This window comes from Eleutherodactylus coqui, chromosome 3 (assembly GCF_035609145.1).
Source record: "Eleutherodactylus coqui strain aEleCoq1 chromosome 3, aEleCoq1.hap1, whole genome shotgun sequence".
NCBI classification, from domain to species: domain Eukaryota; kingdom Metazoa; phylum Chordata; class Amphibia; order Anura; family Eleutherodactylidae; genus Eleutherodactylus; species Eleutherodactylus coqui.
The window spans coordinates 317,546,555-317,569,012 of NC_089839.1; the positions used below are offsets into that span (position 1 = coordinate 317,546,555).

At 56.3% G+C, this 22,458-nt stretch overlaps 1 protein-coding gene across 2 annotated transcripts in view; it reads left to right on the forward strand.

Annotated features, from left to right (window-relative positions):
- The window catches only part of MAST2 (microtubule associated serine/threonine kinase 2), a 199,379-nt gene that overhangs the window by 88,173 nt on the left and 88,748 nt on the right, over positions 1–22,458 (forward strand). For both annotated transcript variants that reach the window (XM_066598027.1, XM_066598028.1), the window contains one exon: positions 11,111–11,202. In XM_066598027.1, the coding sequence (XP_066454124.1) occupies positions 11,111–11,202 (92 nt within the window). The remainder of the gene's footprint in view (positions 1–11,110; positions 11,203–22,458) is intronic.

Below are 22,458 nucleotides of genomic sequence, written 5' to 3' on the forward strand. Positions count from 1 at the left end.
TTGACCCGTGTCTACCGACTTTCCCAGGACTCCCTCCCTACCCCGTGTCTACCAACTCTTCCGGGACCCCTCCCTGACCCGTGTCTACCGACTTTCCCGGGACTCCCTCCCTACCCCGTGTCTACCGACTTTCCCGGGACTCCCTCCCTACCCCGTGTCTACCGACTTTCCCGGGACTCCCTCCCCACCCTGTCTACCAACTTTTCTGGGACCCCCGCCCCGTGTCTACCAACTCATCCGGGACCCCTCCCTGACCCGTGTCTACTGACTTTCCCGGGACTCCCTCCCTACCCCGTGTCTACCGACTTTTCTGGGACCCCCGCCCCGTGTCTACCGACTTTTCTGGGACCCCCTCCCCGCCCCGTGTCTACCAACTCATCCGGGACCCCCTCTCCGCCCCGTGTCTACCAACCCATCCGCGAGCCCCTCCCCGCCTCTCCCGAGTGCTCCGCGAGCCCCGCCTCTCCCGAGTGCTCCGCGAGCCCCGCCCCCCGTTGCCAGACTCCCAATCCCCCCCCACCCCCCCTCCGTTGCCTGATCCCCCCCCTCCGTCCTTTGTTTCACCTAAGATTTTGGCTTACTGTGTTCACAGGACGCCCCACTATTAGACCCCCGACCCCTCTCGCGATTGGCGCTTCTGTGTATGGTAATTCTCCCCGACTTCCAGCGAGGCCGGTCATCGGTGCTGGACTAGCCGGGGTCTCACTGCCAACCGCGGGGGGGTTCTAGTGTAACGGTGTGGAGAGTATATCGAGAATGGCGCGATCGAGGAAAATATCCAGCGGAAGGGGATCCTGCGGACGGAAACAACTCATCACTGAAAGGGGTCGGAGGAGGATGTCAGGAATCATTCTGACCAACAGGCTGCACAGTCAGCGGAATACAGATTTATACTGCTGATGGGAGGGCAGAATTTGGTGCAAGCAGCATGAACCGCTGACCCCTTCTTGTCAGCCGGTCAGAACATGTCAGCACCGCCATCTAATCTGCAGTGACTACAAGAAGCTTCCTGTCCGCAGGGGCCGGTATTCGTGCAGAACAATGTCATCACCGAGTGGGATCTACGCCAATCACTGCGGTTCTGACGGGCACGGGGTCCAGCGCTGCTAGATGCGGCTGATAACGGGGCAGATTTTCGGCTGTAATGTTCTGTGCCGGCAGCAGGTGACTATTAACCCTTGCAGTCAGTCTGTGCCGGGTGGGCCAGCGACATTGATAGGTCGCCCTTTCGCTCTGCGGCTCATACCTCGGCTGGGTAGCTCTTTCCCAGCATGCACTCTGCTCGCTGCACGTTGTGGGGTCTTCTCCCACTCGTGGTCACATCTCCTGGACTTCTCGGTTGTCGCCCAGTACCGTAAACATTGACCATATCCTGGTGATGGCGCCATTGTCACGCCCCATCCCAGATGCGCCTTCTCACTATGGGGGTGGCGGCTTAATTAGGATTATTGGCGTTAGCATGATGGCCGATGTGTGAATGTAATCTCAGATGAAGGTGGTCTGCAGAGCATCGCGCCTCCTCCGGGGGGGGGGGGGGGGGGCATTAATTAGGGGATCTTCTCATGCAGAGGCCCACAATCCCTTCTGTTAACCCTCTGGGGGTGGGAAAGATCTGCAGTGTGCGAACACACCTTAACCCCTTACTGACTAATGGGCTGCAAGCCTGGACAGCGGACGGACGGGCCCGGCTCCTGCGCTAACCACCACTAGTGAGGAGGTCTCAGATCCACCAGTTTAACCCCTAGCATGCCACAAGCAATAGCAACTACATTCTACTCTCTGCCACCCTGCAGTGCAATCACAAGGTGCCAGCAGCTTCCCATGGCAGCCGGGAGCCTGACAGACCTCCATGGCTGTCATGTAGCTCAGCCTATTAGGCCCAGCCTCCCGCGGAGTAGAATGCAATACATAAGTAGTGCGGTGTACTATCACTTCCTCGTCTCAAAATAAGTTACTGTAAATAAAAAATAGGCACATTTTTCCCCACAAAAACCTGTTTTAAATGCATAAATTAACAAAAAAACCTTTTTCTAAAAGCCGGGCTTCATGGGTACCCGCGTTCATAACGAGCGAGGCGATGGAAAGACGTCCAGGGGCCACCAGCACCCCAAACTGGTGCCAGTAAAATCTACACGCTTCCATCACAGAACGCCCCAGAGTGCAGCCAGTAACATCAGTAACACATTATATGTCCCCCAGAGTGCAGCCAGTAACATCAGTAACACATTATATGTCCCCCAGAGTGCGGCCAGTAACATCAATAACACATTATATGTCGCCCAGAGTGCGGCCAGTAACATCTCCAACACATTATATGTCCCCCAGAGTGCAGCCAGTAACATCCAGAACACATTATATGTCCCCCAGAGTGCGGCCAGTAACATCCACAACACATTATATGTCCCCCAGAGTGCAGCCAGTAACATCAGTAACACATTATATGTCCCCCCAGAGTGCGGCCAGTAACATCAGTAACACATTATATGTCCCCCAGAGTGCGGCCAGTAACATCAGTAACACATTATATGTCCCCCAGAGTGCGGCCAGTAACATCTACAACACATTATATGTCCCCCAGAGTGCGGCCAGTAACATCTCCAACACATTATATGTCCCCCAGAGTGCAGCCAGTAACATCTATAACACATTATATGTCCCCCAGAGTGCAGCCAGTAACATCAGTAACACATTATATGTCCCCCAGAGTGCGGCCAGTAACATCAGTAACACATTATATGTCCCCCAGAGTGCGGCCAGTAACATCAGTAACACATTATATGTCCCCCAGAGTGCGGCCAGTAACATCTACAACACATTATATGTCCCCCAGAGTGCGGCCAGTAACATCTCCAACACATTATATGTCCCCCAGAGTGCAGCCAGTAACATCTATAACACATTATATGTCCCCCAGAGTGCAGCCAGTAACATCAGTAACACATTATATGTCCCCCAGAGTGCGGCCAGTAACATCAGTAACACATTATATGTCCCCCAGAGTGCGGCCAGTAACATCTACAACACATTATATGTCCCCCAGAGTGCGGCCAGTAACATCAGTAACACATTATATGTCCCCCAGAGTGCGGCCAGTAACATCTACAACACATTATATGTCCCCCAGAGTGCGGCCAGTAACATCTCCAACACATTATATGTCCCCCAGAGTGCAGCCAGTAACATCTACAACACATTATATGTCCCCCAGAGTGCAGCCAGTAACATCTATAACACATTATATGTCCCCCAGAGTGCAGCCAGTAACATCAGTAACACATTATATGTCCCCCAGAGTGCAGCCAGTAACATCAGTAACACATTATATGTCCCCCAGAGTGCAGCCAGTAACATCTCCAACACATTATATGTCCCCCAGAGTGCAGCCAGTAACATCAGTAACACATTATATGTCCCCCAGAGTGCAGCCAGTAACATCTCCAACACATTATATGTCCCCCAGAGTGCAGCCAGTAACATCTCCAACACATTATATGTCCCCCAGAGTGCGGCCAGTAACATCTCCAACACATTATATGTCCCCCAGAGTGCGGCCAGTAACATCTCCAACACATTATATGTCCCCCAGAGTGCGGCCAGTAACATCTCCAACACATTATATGTCCCCAGAGTGCAGCCAGTAACATCAATAACACATTATATGTCCCCCAGAGTGCAGCCAGTAACATCAGTAACACATTATATGTCCCCCAGAGTGCAGCCAGTAACATCAGTAACACATTATATGTCCCCCAGAGTGCAGCCAGTAACATCAGTAACACATTATATGTCCCCCAGAGTGCAGCCAGTAACATCAATAATACATTATATGTCCCCAGAGTGCGGCCAGTAACATCAATAACACATTATATGTCCCCCAGAGTGCAGCAGTAACATCTCCAACCCATTATATGTCCCCCAGAGTGCAGCCAGTAACATCAATAACACATTATATGTCCCTAGAGTGCAGCCAGTAACATCTCCAACACATTATATGTCCCCCAGAGTGCAGCCAGTAACATCTCCAACACATTATATGTCCCCCTGAGTGCAGCCAGTAACATCTCCAACACATTATATGTCCCCCAGAGTGCAGCCAGTAACATCAGTAACACATTATATGTCCCCCAGAGTGCGGCCAGTAACATCAATAACACATTATATGTCCCCCAGAGTGCAGCCAGTAACATCTCCAACACATTATATGTCCCCCAGAGTGCGGCCAGTAACATCTCCAACACATTATATGTCCCCCAGAGTGCAGCCAGTAACATCTCCAACACATTATATGTCCCCGAGAGTGCGGCCAGTAACATCTCCAACACATTATATGTCCCCCCAGAGTGCAGCCAGTTACATCTATAACACATTATATGTCCCCGAGAGTGCAGCCTGTAACATCTCCAACACATTATATGTCCCCCAGAGTGCGGCCAGTAACATCTCCAACACATTATATGTCCCCCAGAGTGCGACCAGTAACATCTATAACACATTATATGTCCCCCAGAGTGCGACCAGTAACATCTCCAACACATTATATGTCCCCCAGAGTGCGGCCAGTAACATCTCCAACACATTATATGTCCCCCAGAGTGCGGCCAGTAACATCTCCAACACATTATATGTTCCCCAGAGTGCAGCCAGTAACATCTCCAACACATTATATGTCCCCCAGAGTGCGGCCAGTAACATCTCCAACACATTATATGTCCCCCAGAGTGCGGCCAGTAACATCTCCAACACATTATATGTCCCCCAGAGTGCGGCCAGTAACATCTCCAACACATTATATGTCCCCCAGAGTGCGGCCAGTAACATCAATAATACATTATATGTCCCCCAGAGTGCGGCCAGTAACATCAATAATACATTATATGTCCCCCAGAGTGCGGCCAGTAACATCAATAATACATTATATGTCCCCCAGAGTGCGGCCAGTAACATCTACAACACATTATATGTCCCCCAGAGTGCGGCCAGTAACATCTACAACACATTATATGTCCCCCAGAGTGCGGGCCAGTAACATCAATAACACATTATATGTCCCCCAGAGTGCGGCCAGTAACATCAATAACACATTATATGTCCCCCAGAGTGCAGCCAGTAACATCTACAACACATTATATGTCCCCCAGAGTGCGGCCAGTAACATCAATAACACATTATATGTCCCCCAGAGTGCAACCAGTAACATCTCCAACACATTATATGTCCCCCAGAGTGCGGCCAGTATATATAACCACCCTCATACGTCTGTCAGAGTTGCGGCTCTTGTAATATGATGCTGACAATTACTTGGTCGTTGGGTCTCAGAAGGCGGCGGTCACTAAGTGGTTAATTAGGATGCGTTGATGGCTGCGCACACCTACCTGCAGGTTGTATGGAGAGCAGGTAATTTCCCGTCTTTTGTTATGGGATGATTTAATTTGGCGGCACTGTATGTTAATGAGATGTTATTGGCTCGCTCTCGCCGCCCTGCTGGGAAGGTTGGCGCCATCTGTGATTTATTGGGGTCTAAGGGACAGAGCTTCACTCGCCGGTCCCCATGGGTTATTGGGGTCACAATGGAGGGTGGTCACCCGTTCTGCATGTCGGCCCCGCCTGCGCCCTGTGACCGTGCTCTTGCTGATGGGTTTGGTTCAATCGGCAGTTCTGCTTCTCAGTTTTCGGCTCCATTCTAGAACAAACTCGGCAGGTAGGGGGAGGGGGGGGGGGGCGTCATCTTTCCTAAAGGAGACGACACCCAGGAGGTAAGTGCGGACACTTGGGCTGGGTTCCCACGGGACGGAAGTCTCGCAGCCTGGCTGCACTGAAAAACCTCAAGGTTTTGGAGCGGTTCGGCCGCCTGTATTCTATTGCGGCTTTCTCCCCCCATGGACTGAGGCCGCAACGGAAAAAAAAAGAATTGACATGCTGTGGCTGTCAATTCTGCGCCACATCGCCGGTTCTGCCCGGCTTGGCCGCGACGGATTGGCCTCCGCATGTCGACGAGATTTTTGCAAAGTCCCATCCACATGGCTGGTTAATCCCGGGATTAGGAGACCCGGGCGGATTTGTCGTGGCTTACCTGTCCCGTGTGAACACAGCCTTAAGGCCCATTTACACGTCTGTCAAGAGATTGGAAGATCAGCGATTATTTTGCATAAAGTGCTAATTGGCACAAATTTCTTTTAGTACTTTATTAGCTTAATTTGCATGCAAATGAGCTTCTGGGAGCTGTTACAGAACCCAGCAGGAGGTCTGAGCTCTGTCATTGGCTGTATTGTTCAGCCACGGGCTCCCCATGGAGAATTCAGCACCATGGACAGTAGATACAGCATGTGGTCCTGGCTGGACTGACAACTGAGAACAGCTAATACAATGTCAGCTGTAATCGGCTCTCTGCGGGCAGAACACAGCGTGCGGTCCTGCTCATCAGCTGTTCTGCTTGAAAACAGTTGTTCGGCCGAACAGTGAAAGATGGACACATTTAGACTTAATGATTGTTGCTCAAAAGATGGCTTGCAAGTGATAATAATTGTCTAAATGGGCCTTTAGAAGGCCGTGCACGCTCTTCTGGGAAATAAGGCAGATGGCACAATCCCCCCGCAGCGCCACCTACTGGGCGGCAGCAGTCCTGACCCGTTCTGCCGCTCTTCGGGGCAATGATTGGATCTGGGGGTGATTCTGGTTTGGTTTTCAGTTCGCCGTCCAGTAGGTGGCGCTGCGGGGGTTGTTCCATCTCCCTTGTTTGCAGGACAGAACAGTGTAACTTGCCATTTCATTTGTTTCCCTCTGGCATCTTGTTCTGTACCAACGACTCAGAGGTTCGTCCAGGCGCCAGCGTGCGTGCAGAGGATAGGCGGCTTGTTCATTCACTGGTCTTGTGGGTCTCGGGGTGCAGGCAGTAAGGGGTTTGGAGGATCTCAGGGTGCAGGCAGTGTCCTTGTGGGTTTCGGGGCGCTGGCAGCGTCCTTGTGGGTCTCGGGGCGCTGGCAGCGTCCTTGTGGGTCTCGGGGCGCTGGCAGCGTCCTTGTGGGTCTCGGGGCGCTGGCAGCGTCCTTGTGGGTTTCGGGGCGCTGGCAGCGTCCTTGTGGGTCTCGGGGCGCTGGCAGCGTCCTTGTGGGTCTCGGGGCGCTGGCAGCGTCCTTGTGGGTCTCGGGGCGCTGGCAGCGTCCTTGTGGGTCTCGGGGCGCTGGCGGCGTCCTTGTGGGTCTCGGGGCGCTGGCGGCGTCCTTGTGGGTCTCGGGGCGCTGGCGGCGTCCTTGTGGGTCTCGGGGGCGCGGGCGGCGTCCTTGTGGGTCTCGGGGCGCGGGCGGCGTCCTTGTGGGTCTCGGGGGCGCGGGCGGCGTCCTTGTGGGTCTCGGGGCGCGGGCGGCGTCCTTGTGGGTCTCGGGGCGCGGGCGGCGTCCTTGTGGATCTCGGGGCGCGGGCGGCGTCCTTGTGGGTCTCGGGGCGCGGGCGGCGTCCTTGTGGGTCTCGGGGCGCGGGCGGCGTCCTTGTGGGTCTCGGGGCGCTGGCCGGCGTCCTTGTGGGTCTCGGGGCGCTGGGCGGCGTCCTTGTGGGTCTCGGGGCGCTGGGCGGCGTCCTTGTGGGTCTCGGGGCGCGGGCGGCGTCCTTGTGGGTCCTGGCTCATCTCCGTTGCCCGGGTATAAGCGCTCTGGTGTCGGGGAGTCAGTACTGGATTATCGCCTCCTGCGCTCTAATTACCGTGTCGTGGTGTCAGATGGAGCAGCCTTGGAAGACGTCCCCCCCCCCCCCCCCCCCCCCTCGCACGGCCCGGAGATTAACCCTATCATGGTTTGAGAGGCTTAGAGGAGACGTCACTTCAGCATCACAAGATGCTTCTTACATGGAGACGGCACAATGAGTCCTGCCTCCTCGTCTGCGCGGTCCCCGGGGTGCTGGATGTGCGCGGCTGGAGGACGGCCGGGGATCATGTCTGACTCTTCCTGGACGGTTCTATCCAATTTCTCTCTATTGGAGCCGGAGATGTTGAGGAGATCACGGAGGTAACGCTTATCTCCCCACTAACCCTCCCCATCCCTCCCGGAGGTGATGCTTATCTCCCCCCTACCCCCCCCCCATCCCTCCCGGAGGTAAGGCTCATATCCCACTTACCCCCCCATCCCTCCCGGAGGTAACGCTTATCTCTCGCCTACCCCCCCATCCCTCCCGGAGGTAACGCTTATCTCTCCCCTACCCCCCCATCCCTCCCGGAGGTAACGCTTATCTCCCCCCTAACCCTCCCCATCCCTCCCGGAGGTGACGCTTATCTCCCCCCTACCCCCCCCATCCCTCCCGGAGGTAACGCTTATCTCCCCCCTACCCCCCCATCCCTCCCGGAGGTAACGCTTATCTCCCCCCTACGCCCCCATCCCTCCCGGAGGTAAGGCTCATCTCCCACTTACCCCCCCATCCCTCCCGGAGGTAAGGCTCATCTCCCACTTACCCCCCCATCCCTCCCGGAGGTAAGGCTCATCTCCCACTTACCCCCCCCATCCCTCCCGGAGGTAAGGCTCATCTCCCACTTACCCCCCCATCCCTCCCGGAGGTAAGGCTCATCTCTCCCCTACTCCCCCATCCCTCCCGGAGGTAACGCTTATCTCTCCCCTACCCCCCCCCCCATCCCTCCCGGAGGCAACGCTTATCTCTCCCCTACCCCCCCCCCCCATCCCTCCCGGAGGCAACGCTTATCTCTCCCCTACCCCCCCATCCCTCCCGGAGGTAACGCTTATATCTCCCCTACCCCCCCCCCATCCCTCCCGGAGGTAACGCTTATATCTCGACTTTTCTTGCATGTTCTGTTTATTTGGTTGTCATTAAAGGGGTTGTTTTTGCAGTGACGGGGACCCGGGGGTCTTGATGTCGGCGCCCCCCCCTGGTGTGTTTTGGGAACATGCGGTCTTCCTAGAATTTGTTTTGTCGTCTGGGATAATCGTCTCCAGGTGGCCCGGCGCGGCCCCTGCTGGCAGAGCGCTGACCCGGCGCGGCCCCTGCTGGCAGAGCGCTGACCCGGCGCGGCCCCTGCTGGCAGAGCGCTGACCCGGCGCGGCCCCTGCTGGCAGAGCGCTGACCCGGCGCGGCCCCTGCTGGCAGAGCGCTGACCCGGCGCGGCCCCTGCTGGCACAGCGCTGACCCGGCGCGGCCCCTGCTGGCACAGCGCTGCTGTATCATATAGTCTCGTCTCCCTCTCTTGGTGAGGGCAGGGATAGTAGCGACAGGCGCCCAGCGCTGATGGGGCAGTAGATGGGAAGCCCTGTAGCAGACGGTCACCCTCCAGGCCATCAGTGAGCCCTGAGGACGAGGAACGATATTTGCTGGTGTACCCGTGGGCACTGCCCGGCAGCCGGGTCATGGGTATAGGGGACGAGGACCAATTGGAAAGTGAGGGTGGTTGCTGCCAGCGCCTCGCAGCTTTGCGGTTGGCGGAGACTTCAGTATTAATAGTTGCAGAGTTGTGGGAAGCCGGACGGAGCCGCCGGGAGCTTTAATTACATCGCAGCCCATGACCACATTGCACGCAAGCGGAGATTGTATGACCGAAGAAACGGCAGGGCGGTGGGACATGTGCGCCCCACAGGCTCTGCAGATCTTCATGAGGAGGTCCACCATATCTTCCTGTATCAGCTGGCTGGAGGGGCCGCTGCTGCGCCTTATGTATCAGCAGTACTGAGCAGTGAAGATGTGATTCCAGTAGCTTACGGTTATCGGCAGCCCTGCGATGTCCCATAAGCCGGACAGCACTGCGGCCGGAGCGGAGGTTGTACTGAGATGCTACAGCTTGGACCTCTCCCACCCAATGACGTCCCCTCACGAGGCTGCGCGGTCATGTGACCATGATGTCGCTTATCTCCTCTGGAGAGGCCGCGCAGCAGATGCTCGTTGCCACTCATTTTCCAGGAACTAATTACAGCTCTCGCAGGTTTTTTGTTCCGTCATTCAAATGCACATCAACCCCCAAATGACTGTAATTAAAGCTGCGGCTCTCGGATGTGACGGACGGCGCAGCTGCGAGACTCCAGACCGACCGCCGCCATGTCTGGAAGCGAAATAACATTTGTTGTGAAATTATGGAAATGGGGGGAAAGCCGATGAACAAGGGGATGCCGCCTGTCCGCCCGCGGCGGAGTGTTCCCGCGTGTTGTCTGCAGCCGCCCGGCCGTGGCGGAGTGTTCCCGCGTGTCGTGTGCAGCCGCCCGGCCGTGGCGCAGTGTTCCCGCGTGTTGTGTGCAGCCGCCCGGCCGTGGCGCAGTGTTCCCGCGTGTCGTTCGCAGCCGCCCGGCCGTGGGGGCGTGTTCCCGCGTGTCGTGTGCAGCTGCCCGGCCGTGGCGGAGTGTTCCTGCGTGTCGTGTGCAGCCGCCCGGCCGTGGCGGAGCGTTCCCGCGTGTCGTGTGCAGTCTCCTGGCCGTGGCGGAGTGCTCCCGCGTGTCGTGTGCAGCTGCCCGGCCGTGGCGGAGTGTTCCCGCGTGTCGTGTGCAGCCGCCCGGCCGTGGCGCAGTGCTCCCGCGTGTCGTGTGCAGCTGCCCGGCCATGGCGGAGTGTTCCTGCGTGTCGTGTGCAGCCGCCCGGCCGTGGCGGAGCGTTCCCGCGTGTCGTGTGCAGCCGCCCGGCCGTGGCGGAGTGTTCCTGCGTGTCGTGTGCAGCCGCCCGGCCGTGGCGGAGTGTTCCCGCGTGTCGTGTGCAGCCGCCTGGCCGTGGCGGAGTGTTCCCGCGTGTCGTGTGCAGCCGTTTCTTCTGTTCTTTTACAGTTTGTGAAGTGAATGACGCACGGGGCCGTAATGCTGAATGTCTCTCTGGGGGGCCGCGGGTCACATGACATTGAATCTCACACCGTTTCTGTTTTTCGTGACTTGCGTGCCAGGGGGTCTCCAGCGGTGGATGTGATGCCGTCTGTTCTACTCAGGGAGGACTACAACTCCCAGCAGTACCTCTCCTTCTCCTCAGGGACTGTGTGACGCCGTGCCATCTGCGCCCGCGGTGGCGTGTACAGTAGTATCGTGCTATTGACGTGCCCCAACCTCTGTGAGGGGGACAGTGCCGTCCTGTAATAACCCCCCATGACATGTAATAACGGCCTCCTCACCCATATAATCCGGTACTAATGTTGGCCTTGTTTCCTCCGCAGCTGCCGCACCAGTAATCGCAAAAGTCTGATTGTAGCTTCCAGCACCTCCCCGACGCTGCCCCGGCCGCACTCCCCACTCCATGGACACACAGGTAGGTGCCGGCGAGGGAGGGCGAGGGAGAGCAAGGCAGGGGGTCGTGGAGCCGCCGAGGGGGAGGGAGAGGAAGGCAGGGGGTCGTGGAGCCGCCGAGGGAGAGGAAGGCAGGGGGTCGTGGAGCCGCCGAGGGAGAGGAAGGCAGGGGGTCGTGGAGCCGCCGAGGGAGAGGAAGGCAGGGGGTCGTGGAGCCGCCGAGGGGGAGGGAGAGGAAGGCAGGGGGTCGTGGAGCCGCCGAGGGCGAGGGAGAGCAAGGCAGGGGGTCGTGGAGCCGCCGAGGGGGAGGGAGAGCAAGGCAGGGGGTCGTGGAGCCGCCGAGGGGGAGGGAGAGGAAGGCAGGGGGTCGTGGAGCCGCCGAGGGGGAGGGAGAGGAAGGCAGGGGGTCGTGGAGCCGCCGAGGGAGAGGAAGGCAGGGGGTCGTGGAGCCGCCGAGGGGGAGGGAGAGGAAGGCAGGGGGTCGTGGAGCCGCCGAGGGGGAGGGAGAGGAAGGCAGGGGGTCGTGGAGCCGCCGAGGGGGAGGGAGAGGAAGGCAGGGGGTCGTGGAGCCGCCGAGGGGGAGGGAGAGGAAGGCAGGGGGTCGTGGAGCCGCCGAGGGGGAGGGAGAGGAAGGCAGGGGGTCGTGGAGCTGCCGAGGGGAGCGGAAGGGAGAGAGGAGAGTGATGGCATGGAGCTGGCGAGAGGAAGGGAGGTGGGGGGCGTGGGTCTGGAGCCAGCGGGAGGGGGATTAGCGTGGAACCGTCAAGAGGGAGGGAGAGGAAGGCAGGGGGTCGTGGAGCCGCCGAGGGGGAGGGAGAGGAAGGCAGGGGGTCGTGGAGCTGCCGAGGGGAGCGGAAGGGAGAGAGGAGAGTGATGGCATGGAGCTGGCGAGAGGAAGGGAGGTGGGGGGCGTGGGTCTGGAGCCAGCGGGAGGGGGATTAGCGTGGAACCGTCAAGAGGGAGGGAGAGGAAGGCAGGGGGTCGTGGAGCTGGCGAGAGGGAGGGAGAGGAAGGGGGTGAGGGGGCGTGGGGCCGGTGGGAGGGAGAGTGATGGCGTGGAGCTGGCGAGAGTGGGGGGGGGGGGGGCGTGGAGCCGGCGAGAGGGAGAGTGATGGCGTGGAGCCGGCGAGAGGGAGAGTGATGGCGTGGAGCCGGCGAGAGGGAGAGTGATGGCGTGGAGCCGGCGAGAGGGAGAGTGATGGCGTGGAGCCGGCGAGAGGGAGAGTGATGGCGTGGAGCCGGCGAGAGGGAGAGTGATGGCGTGGAGCCGGCGAGAGGGAGAGTGATGGCGTGGAGCTGGCCAGATGGAGGGGGGGGGGGGGGGTCGTGGAGCTGGCGAGTGGGAGAGTGATGGCGTGGAGCCGGCGAGAGGGAGAGTGATGGCGTGGAGCCAGCGAGAGGGACAGGAAGGGGGGGCATGGAGCCGGCGAGAGGGAGAGTGATGGCGTGGAGCTGGCCAGATGGAGGGGGGGGGGGGGGGTCGTGGAGCCGGCGAAAGAGGGGAGAGTGATGGTGTAGAGCCAGTGAGAGGGACAGGAAGGGGGGGCATGGAGCCGGCGAGAGGGAGAGGAAGGGGGGGCATGGAGCCGGCGAGAGGGAGGAAGGAAAAGGGGCGTGGAGCCGGCGGGAGGGGGAAGAGTGATGGCGTGACGCCGGCGAGAGGGGGGGTGGGTAGGGTGTGGAGCCGGTGAGAGAGAGTGGGGGAGAGTGATGGCGTGGAGCTGGCGGGGTTAGGGGGGGACTAGAGAGGGGGGAGGGGTTTGGAGCCGGCAAGAGGAGGGGGGGTGAAGCCGGCGAGACAGAGGGGCTTACGGTTCTGCGGGGAGCGGTCGTTGCTCTCATGAGAAGCCCCCAGCAGCTCCATCGGCCGTTCTATTAACTGTCGCCTGGGCTTATAGGCGAGACCTCCTTAAAAATCCTGATAAATCAGGCTGGCTCTTATTTTCGGGGACGTCGGTGATTGGCCCTCAGATTAGGGGTGACGGTGACCCCGCTATGTGGGAGCGTCTGCTGCGCGGAGATAATAATGATCCCTCTATAATTCTCTGCCCGTCTTATATTAAATCTCCTTAATATGTAAATCTGCGCCTGCAGAGCCCGACGGCGAGGGCGCCCGCTGCTGGCAGAAGATGAGGACGGCTGAGGTGCACCACATCTCCCGCATGCAACGCAGCCGCCATTTATTTCTCATCTGCACAAGAGGAGAGAAGCAGTATGGCCACAGCGGCGTCTGCAGAGCATCTCGTATGGATGCAGGCACTATAAACACAGCAGCATCTGCAGAGCATCTCGTATGGATGCAGGCGCTATAAACACAGCAGCATCTGCAGAGCATCTCGTATGGATGCAGGCACTATGAACACAGCAGCATCTGCAGAGCATCTCGTATGGATGCAGGCGCTATAAACACAGCAGCATCTGCAGAGCATCTCGTATGGATGCAGGCGCTATAAACGCAGCGGCGTCTGCAGAGCATCTCGTATGGATGCAGGCGCTATAAACACAGCGGCGTCTGCAGAGCATCTCGTATGGATGCAGGCGCTATAAACAGAGCGGCGTCTGCAGAGCATCTCGTATGGATGCAGGCACTATAAACACAGCAGCATCTGCAGAGCATCTCGTATGGATGCAGGCGCTATAAACAGAGAGGCGTCTGCAGAGCATCTCGTATGGATGCAGGCGCTATAAACACAGCAGCATCTGCAGAGCATCTCGTATGGATGCAGGTGCTATAAACGCAGCGGCGTCTGCAGAGCATCTCGTATGGATGCAGGCACTATAAACACAGCAGCATCTGCAGAGCATCTCGTATGGATGCAGGCACTATAAACACAGCGGCGTCTGCAGAGCATCTTGTATGGCCGCAGGTGCTCTAAACACAGCGGCATCTGCAGACCATCTCGTATGGATGCAGCCACTATAAACGCAGCGGCGTCTGCAGAGCATCTCGTATGGATGCAGGCACTATAAACACAGCAGCATCTGCAGAACATCTCGTATGGATGCAGGCGCTATAAACACAGCAGCATCTGCAGAGCATCTCGTATGGATGCAGGCGCTATAAACACAGCAGCATCTGCAGAGCATCTCGTATGGCTGCAGGTGCTATAAACGCAGCGGCGTCTGCAGAGCATCTCGTATGGATGCAGGTGCTATAAACACAGCAGCATCTGCAGAGCATCTCGTATGGATGCAGGCACTATAAACACAGCAGCATCTGCAGAGCATCTCGTATGGATGCAGGCGCTATAAACACAGCAGCATCTGCAGAGCATCTCGTATGGATGCAGGCGCTATAAACACAGCAGCATCTGCAGAGCATCTCGTATGGCCGCAGGTGCTATAAACGCAGCGGCGTCTGCAGAGCATCTCGTATGGATGCAGGCGCTATAAACGCAGCGGCGTCTGCAGAGCATCTCGTATGGATGCAGGCACTATAAACACAGCAGCATCTGCAGAGCATCTCGTATGGATGCAGGCGCTATAAACACAGCAGCATCTGCAGAGCATCTCGTATGGATGCAGGCACTATAAACAGCGGCGTCTGCAGAGCATCTCGTATGGATGCAGGCGCTATAAACAGAGCGGCATCTGCAGAGCATCTCGTATGGATGCAGGCGCTATAAACGCAGTGGCGTCTGCAGAGCATCTCGTATGGATGCAGGCGCTATAAACGCAGCGGCGTCTGCAGAGCATCTCGTATGGATGCAGGCGCTATAAACACGGCAGCATCTGCAGAGCATCTTGTATGGATGCAGGCGCTATAAACACAGCAGCATCTGCAGAGCATCTCGTATGGCCGCAGGTGCTATAAACGCAGCGGCGTCTGCAGAGAATCTCGTATGGATGCAGGCACTATAAACACAGCAGCATCTGCAGAGCATCTCGTATGGATGCAGGCGCTATAAACACAGCGGCGTCTGCAGAGCATCTTGTATGGCCGCAGGCGCTCTAAACACAGCGGCATCTGCAGACCATCTTGTATGGATGCAGCCACTATAAACAGCGGCGTCTGCAGAGCATCTCGTATGGATGCAGGCGCTATAAACAGAGCGGCATCTGCAGACCATCTTGTATGGATGCAGGCACTATAAACAGCGGCGTCTGCAGAGCATCTCGTATGGATGCAGGCGCTATAAACACAGCAGCATCTGCAGAGCATCTCGTATGGATGCAGGCGCTATAAACACAGCGGCGTCTGCAGAGCATCTTGTATGGCCGCAGGTGCTGTAAACACAGCGGCGTCTGCAGAGCATCTCGTATGGATGCAGAAGCTATAAACACAGCGGCGTCTGCAGAGCATCTTGTATGGCCGCAGGTGCTCTAAACACAGCGGCATCTGCAGACCATCTCGTATGGATGCAGGCACTATAAACACAGCGGCGTCTGCAGAGCATCTCGTATGGATGCAGGCACTATAAACAGCGGCGTCTGCAGAGCATCTCGTATGGATGCAGGCACTATAAACAGCGGCGTCTGCAGAGCATCTCGTATGGATGCAGCCACTATAAACACAGCGGCGTCTGCAGAGCATCTTGTATGGCCGCAGGTGCTCTAAACACAGCGGCATCTGCAGACCATCTTGTATGGATGCAGCCACTATAAACAGCGGCGTCTGCAGAGCATCTCGTATGGATGCAGGCGCTATAAACACAGCGGCGTCTGCAGAGCATCTCGTATGGATGCAGGCGCTATAAGCACAGCGGCGTCTGCAGAGCATCTTGTATGGATGCAGGCACTATAAACACAGCGGCGTCTGCAGAGCATCTCGTATGGATGCAGGCACTATAAACACAGCGGCGTCTGCAGAGCATCTCGTATGGATGCAGGCACTATAAACACAGCGGCGTCTGCAGAGCATCTTGTATGGATGCAGGCGCTATAAACAGAGCGGCATCTGCAGACCATCTTGTATGGATGCAGGCACTATAAACAGCGGCGTCTGCAGAGCATCTCGTATGGATGCAGGCGCTATAAACACAGCAGCATCTGCAGAGCATCTTGTATGGATGCAGGCGCTATAAACACAGCGGCGTCTGCAGAGCATCTCGTATGGATGCAGGCGCTATAAACACAGCGGCGTCTGCAGAGCATCTCGTATGGATGCAGGCGCTATAAACACAGCGGCGTCTGCAGAGCATCTCGTATGGATGCAGGCGCTATAAACACAGCGGCGTCTGCAGAGCATCTCGTATGGATGCAGGCGCTATAAACAGCAGCATCTGCAGAGCATCTCGTATGGATGCAGGCACTATAAACACAGCAGCATCTGCAGAGCATCTCGTATGGATGCAGGCGCTATAAACACAGCAGCATCTGCAGAGCATCTCGTATGGATGCAGGCGCTATAAACACAGCAGCATCTGCAGAGCATCTCGTATGGATGCAGGCGCTATAAACACAGCGGCGTCTGCAGAGCATCTTGTATGGCCGCAGGTGCTCTAAACACAGCGGCATCTGCAGACCATCTCGTATGGATGCAGGCGCTATAAACACAGCAGCATCTGCAGAGCATCTCGTATGGATGCAGGCGCTATAAACACAGCGGCGTCTGCAGAGCATCTTGTATTGCCGCAGGCGCTCTAAACACAGCGGCATCTGCAGAGCATCTCGTATGGATGCAGGTGCTATAAACGCAGCGGCGTCTGCAGAGCATCTTGTATGGATACAGGCGCTATAAACACAGCGGCATCTGCAGAGCATCTCGTATGGATGCAGGCGCTATAAACACAGCGGCGTCTGCAGAGCATCTCGTATGGATGCAGGCACTATAAACGCAGCGGCGTCTGCAGAGCATCTTGTATGGATACAGGCGCTATAAACACAGCGGCATCTGCAGAGCATCTCGTATGGATGCAGGCGCTATAAACGCAGCGGCGTCTGCAGAGCATCTCGTATGGATGCAGGCGCTATAAACACAGCAGCATCTGCAGACCATCTTGTATGGATGCAGGCGCTATAAACAGCGGCGTCTGCAGAGCATCTCGTATGGATGCAGGCGCTATAAACACAGCAGCATCTGCAGAGCATCTCGTATGGATGCAGGCGCTATAAACACAGCGGCGTCTGCAGAGCATCTTGTATGGATGCAGGCACTATAAACACAGCGGCATCTGCAGAGCATCTCGTATGGATGCAGGCGCTATAAACGCAGCGGCGTCTGCAGAGCATCTCGTATGGATGCAGGCGCTATAAACACAGCGGCATCTGCAGACCATCTTGTATGGATGCAGGCGCTATAAACAGAGCGGCGTCTGCAGACCATCTCGTATGGATGCAGCCACTATAAACGCAGCGGCATCTGCAGACCATCTTGTATGGATGCAGGCGCTATAAACAGAGCGGCGTCTGCAGACCATCTCGTATGGATGCAGCCACTATAAACAGCGGCGTCTGCAGAGCATCTCGTATGGATGCAGCCACTATAAACACAGCAGCATCTGCAGAGCATCTCGTATGGATGCAGCCACTATAAACACAGCAGCATCTGCAGAGCATCTCGTATGGATGCAGGCACTATAAACACAGCGGCGTCTGCAGAGCATCTTGTATGGCCGCAGGTGCTCTAAACACAGCGGCATCTGCAGACCATCTTGTATGGATGCAGGCACTATAAACAGCGGCGTCTGCAGAGCATCTCGTATGGATGCAGGCACTATAAACAGAGCGGCGTCTGCAGAGCATCTCGTATGGATGCAGGCGCTATAAACGCAGCGGCGTCTGCAGAGCATCTTGTATGGATACAGGCGCTATAAACACAGCAGCATCTGCAGAGCATCTCGTATGGATGCAGGCGCTATAAACAGCAGCATCTGCAGAGCATCTCGTATGGATGCAGGCGCTATAAACGCAGCGGCGTCTGCAGAGCATCTTGTATGGATACAGGCGCTATAAACACAGCAGCATCTGCAGAGCATCTCGTATGGATGCAGGAGCTATAAACGCAGCGGCGTCTGCAGAGCATCTCGTATGGATGCAGGCACTATAAACACAGCAGCATCTGCAGAGCATCTCGTATGGATGCAGGCGCTATAAACACAGCGGCGTCTGCAGAGCATCTCGTATGGATGCAGGCGCTATAAACGCAGCGGCGTCTGCAGAGCATCTCGTATGGATGCAGGCGCTATAAACACAGCAGCATCTGCAGAGCATCTCGTATGGATGCAGGCGCTATAAACACAGCAGCATCTGCAGAGCATCTCGTATGGATGCAGGCGCTATAAACACAGCAGCATCTGCAGAGCATCTCGTATGGATGCAGGCGCTATAAACGCAGCGGCGTCTGCAGAGCATCTCGTATGGATGCAGGCGCTATAAACAGAGCGGCGTCTGCAGAGCATCTCGTATGGATGCAGGCGCTATAAACACAGCGGCATCTGCAGAGCATCTCGTATGGATGCAGGTGCTATAAACGCAGCGGCGTCTGCAGAGCATCTTGTATGGATACAGGCGCTATAAACACAGCGGCATCTGCAGAGCATCTCGTATGGATGCAGGCGCTATAAACACAGCGGCGTCTGCAGAGCATCTCGTATGGATGCAGGCACTATAAACGCAGCGGCGTCTGCAGAGCATCTTGTATGGATACAGGCGCTATAAACACAGCGGCATCTGCAGAGCATCTCGTATGGATGCAGGCGCTATAAACGCAGCGGCGTCTGCAGAGCATCTCGTATGGATGCAGGCGCTATAAACACAGCAGCATCTGCAGACCATCTTGTATGGATGCAGGCGCTATAAACAGCGGCGTCTGCAGAGCATCTCGTATGGATGCAGGCGCTATAAACACAGCAGCATCTGCAGAGCATCTCGTATGGATGCAGGCGCTATAAACACAGCGGCGTCTGCAGAGCATCTTGTATGGATGCAGGCACTATAAACACAGCGGCATCTGCAGAGCATCTCGTATGGATGCAGGCGCTATAAACACAGCGGCATCTGCAGAGCATCTCGTATGGATGCAGGCGCTATAAACGCAGCGGCGTCTGCAGAGCATCTCGTATGGATGCAGGCGCTATAAACACAGCGGCATCTGCAGACCATCTTGTATGGATGCAGGCGCTATAAACAGAGCGGCGTCTGCAGACCATCTCGTATGGATGCAGCCACTATAAACGCAGCGGCATCTGCAGACCATCTTGTATGGATGCAGGCGCTATAAACAGAGCGGCGTCTGCAGACCATCTCGTATGGATGCAGCCACTATAAACAGCGGCGTCTGCAGAGCATCTCGTATGGATGCAGCCACTATAAACACAGCAGCATCTGCAGAGCATCTCGTATGGATGCAGGCACTATAAACACAGCGGCGTCTGCAGAGCATCTTGTATGGCCGCAGGTGCTCTAAACACAGCGGCATCTGCAGACCATCTTGTATGGATGCAGGCACTATAAACAGCGGCGTCTGCAGAGCATCTCGTATGGATGCAGGCACTATAAACAGAGCGGCGTCTGCAGAGCATCTCGTATGGATGCAGGCGCTATAAACAGCAGCATCTGCAGAGCATCTCGTATGGATGCAGGCGCTATAAACGCAGCGGCGTCTGCAGAGCATCTTGTATGGATACAGGCGCTATAAACACAGCAGCATCTGCAGAGCATCTCGTATGGATGCAGGCGCTATAAACGCAGCGGCGTCTGCAGAGCATCTCGTATGGATGCAGGCACTATAAACAGAGCGGCGTCTGCAGAGCATCTTGTATGGATGCAGGCACTATAAACACAGCAGCATCTGCAGAGCATCTCGTATGGATGCAGGCGCTATAAACACAGCAGCATCTGCAGAGCATCTCGTATGGATGCAGGCGCTATAAACGCAGCGGCGTCTGCAGAGCATCTCGTATGGATGCAGGCGCTATAAACACAGCAGCATCTGCAGAGCATCTCGTATGGATGCAGGCGCTATAAACACAGCAGCATCTGCAGAGCATCTCGTATGGATGCAGGCGCTATAAACACAGCAGCATCTGCAGAGCATCTCGTATGGATGCAGGCGCTATAAACGCAGCGGCGTCTGCAGAGCATCTCGTATGGATGCAGGCGCTATAAACAGAGCGGCGTCTGCAGAGCATCTCGTATGGATGCAGGCGCTATAAACACAGCAGCATCTGCAGAGCATCTCTTATGGATGCAGGCGCTATAAACGCAGCGGCGTCTGCAGAGCATCTCGTATGGATGCAGGCGCTATAAACACAGCAGCATCTGCAGAGCATCTTGTATGGATGCAGGCACTATGAACAGAGCGGCGTCTGCAGAGCATCTCGTATGGATGCAGGCGCTATAAACAGAGCGGCGTCTGCAGAGCATCTTGTATGGATGCAGGCACTATAAACACAGCGGCATCTGCAGAGCATCTCGTATGGATGCAGGCGCTATAAACGCAGCGGCGTCTGCAGAGCATCTCGTATGGATGCAGGCACTATAAACACAGCAGCATCTGCAGAACATCTCGTATGGATGCAGGCGCTATAAACACAGCAGCATCTGCAGAGCATCTCGTATGGATGCAGGCGCTATAAACACAGCAGCATCTGCAGAGCATCTCGTATGGCTGCAGGTGCTATAAACGCAGCGGCGTCTGCAGAGCATCTCGTATGGATGCAGGTGCTATAAACACAGCAGCATCTGCAGAGCATCTCGTATGGATGCAGGCACTATAAACACAGCAGCATCTGCAGAGCATCTCGTATGGATGCAGGCGCTATAAACACAGCAGCATCTGCAGAGCATCTCGTATGGATGCAGGCGCTATAAACACAGCAGCATCTGCAGAGCATCTCGTATGGCCGCAGGTGCTATAAACGCAGCGGCGTCTGCAGAGCATCTCGTATGGATGCAGGCGCTATAAACGCAGCGGCGTCTGCAGAGCATCTCGTATGGATGCAGGCACTATAAACACAGCAGCATCTGCAGAGCATCTCGTATGGATGCAGGCGCTATAAACACAGCAGCATCTGCAGAGCATCTCGTATGGATGCAGGCACTATAAACAGCGGCGTCTGCAGAGCATCTCGTATGGATGCAGGCGCTATAAACAGAGCGGCATCTGCAGAGCATCTCGTATGGATGCAGGCGCTATAAACGCAGTGGCGTCTGCAGAGCATCTCGTATGGATGCAGGCGCTATAAACGCAGCGGCGTCTGCAGAGCATCTCGTATGGATGCAGGCGCTATAAACACGGCAGCATCTGCAGAGCATCTTGTATGGATGCAGGCGCTATAAACACAGCAGCATCTGCAGAGCATCTCGTATGGCCGCAGGTGCTATAAACGCAGCGGCGTCTGCAGAGAATCTCGTATGGATGCAGGCACTATAAACACAGCAGCATCTGCAGAGCATCTCGTATGGATGCAGGCGCTATAAACACAGCGGCGTCTGCAGAGCATCTTGTATGGCCGCAGGCGCTCTAAACACAGCGGCATCTGCAGACCATCTTGTATGGATGCAGCCACTATAAACAGCGGCGTCTGCAGAGCATCTCGTATGGATGCAGGCGCTATAAACAGAGCGGCATCTGCAGACCATCTTGTATGGATGCAGGCACTATAAACAGCGGCGTCTGCAGAGCATCTCGTATGGATGCAGGCGCTATAAACACAGCAGCATCTGCAGAGCATCTCGTATGGATGCAGGCGCTATAAACACAGCGGCGTCTGCAGAGCATCTTGTATGGCCGCAGGTGCTGTAAACACAGCGGCGTCTGCAGAGCATCTCGTATGGATGCAGAAGCTATAAACACAGCGGCGTCTGCAGAGCATCTTGTATGGCCGCAGGTGCTCTAAACACAGCGGCATCTGCAGACCATCTCGTATGGATGCAGGCACTATAAACACAGCGGCGTCTGCAGAGCATCTCGTATGGATGCAGGCACTATAAACAGCGGCGTCTGCAGAGCATCTCTTATGGATGCAGGCACTATAAACAGCGGCGTCTGCAGAGCATCTCGTATGGATGCAGCCACTATAAACACAGCGGCGTCTGCAGAGCATCTTGTATGGCCGCAGGTGCTCTAAACACAGCGGCATCTGCAGACCATCTTGTATGGATGCAGCCACTATAAACAGCGGCGTCTGCAGAGCATCTCGTATGGATGCAGGCGCTATAAACACAGCGGCGTCTGCAGAGCATCTCGTATGGATGCAGGCGCTATAAGCACAGCGGCGTCTGCAGAGCATCTTGTATGGATGCAGGCACTATAAACACAGCGGCGTCTGCAGAGCATCTCGTATGGATGCAGGCACTATAAACACAGCGGCGTCTGCAGAGCATCTCGTATGGA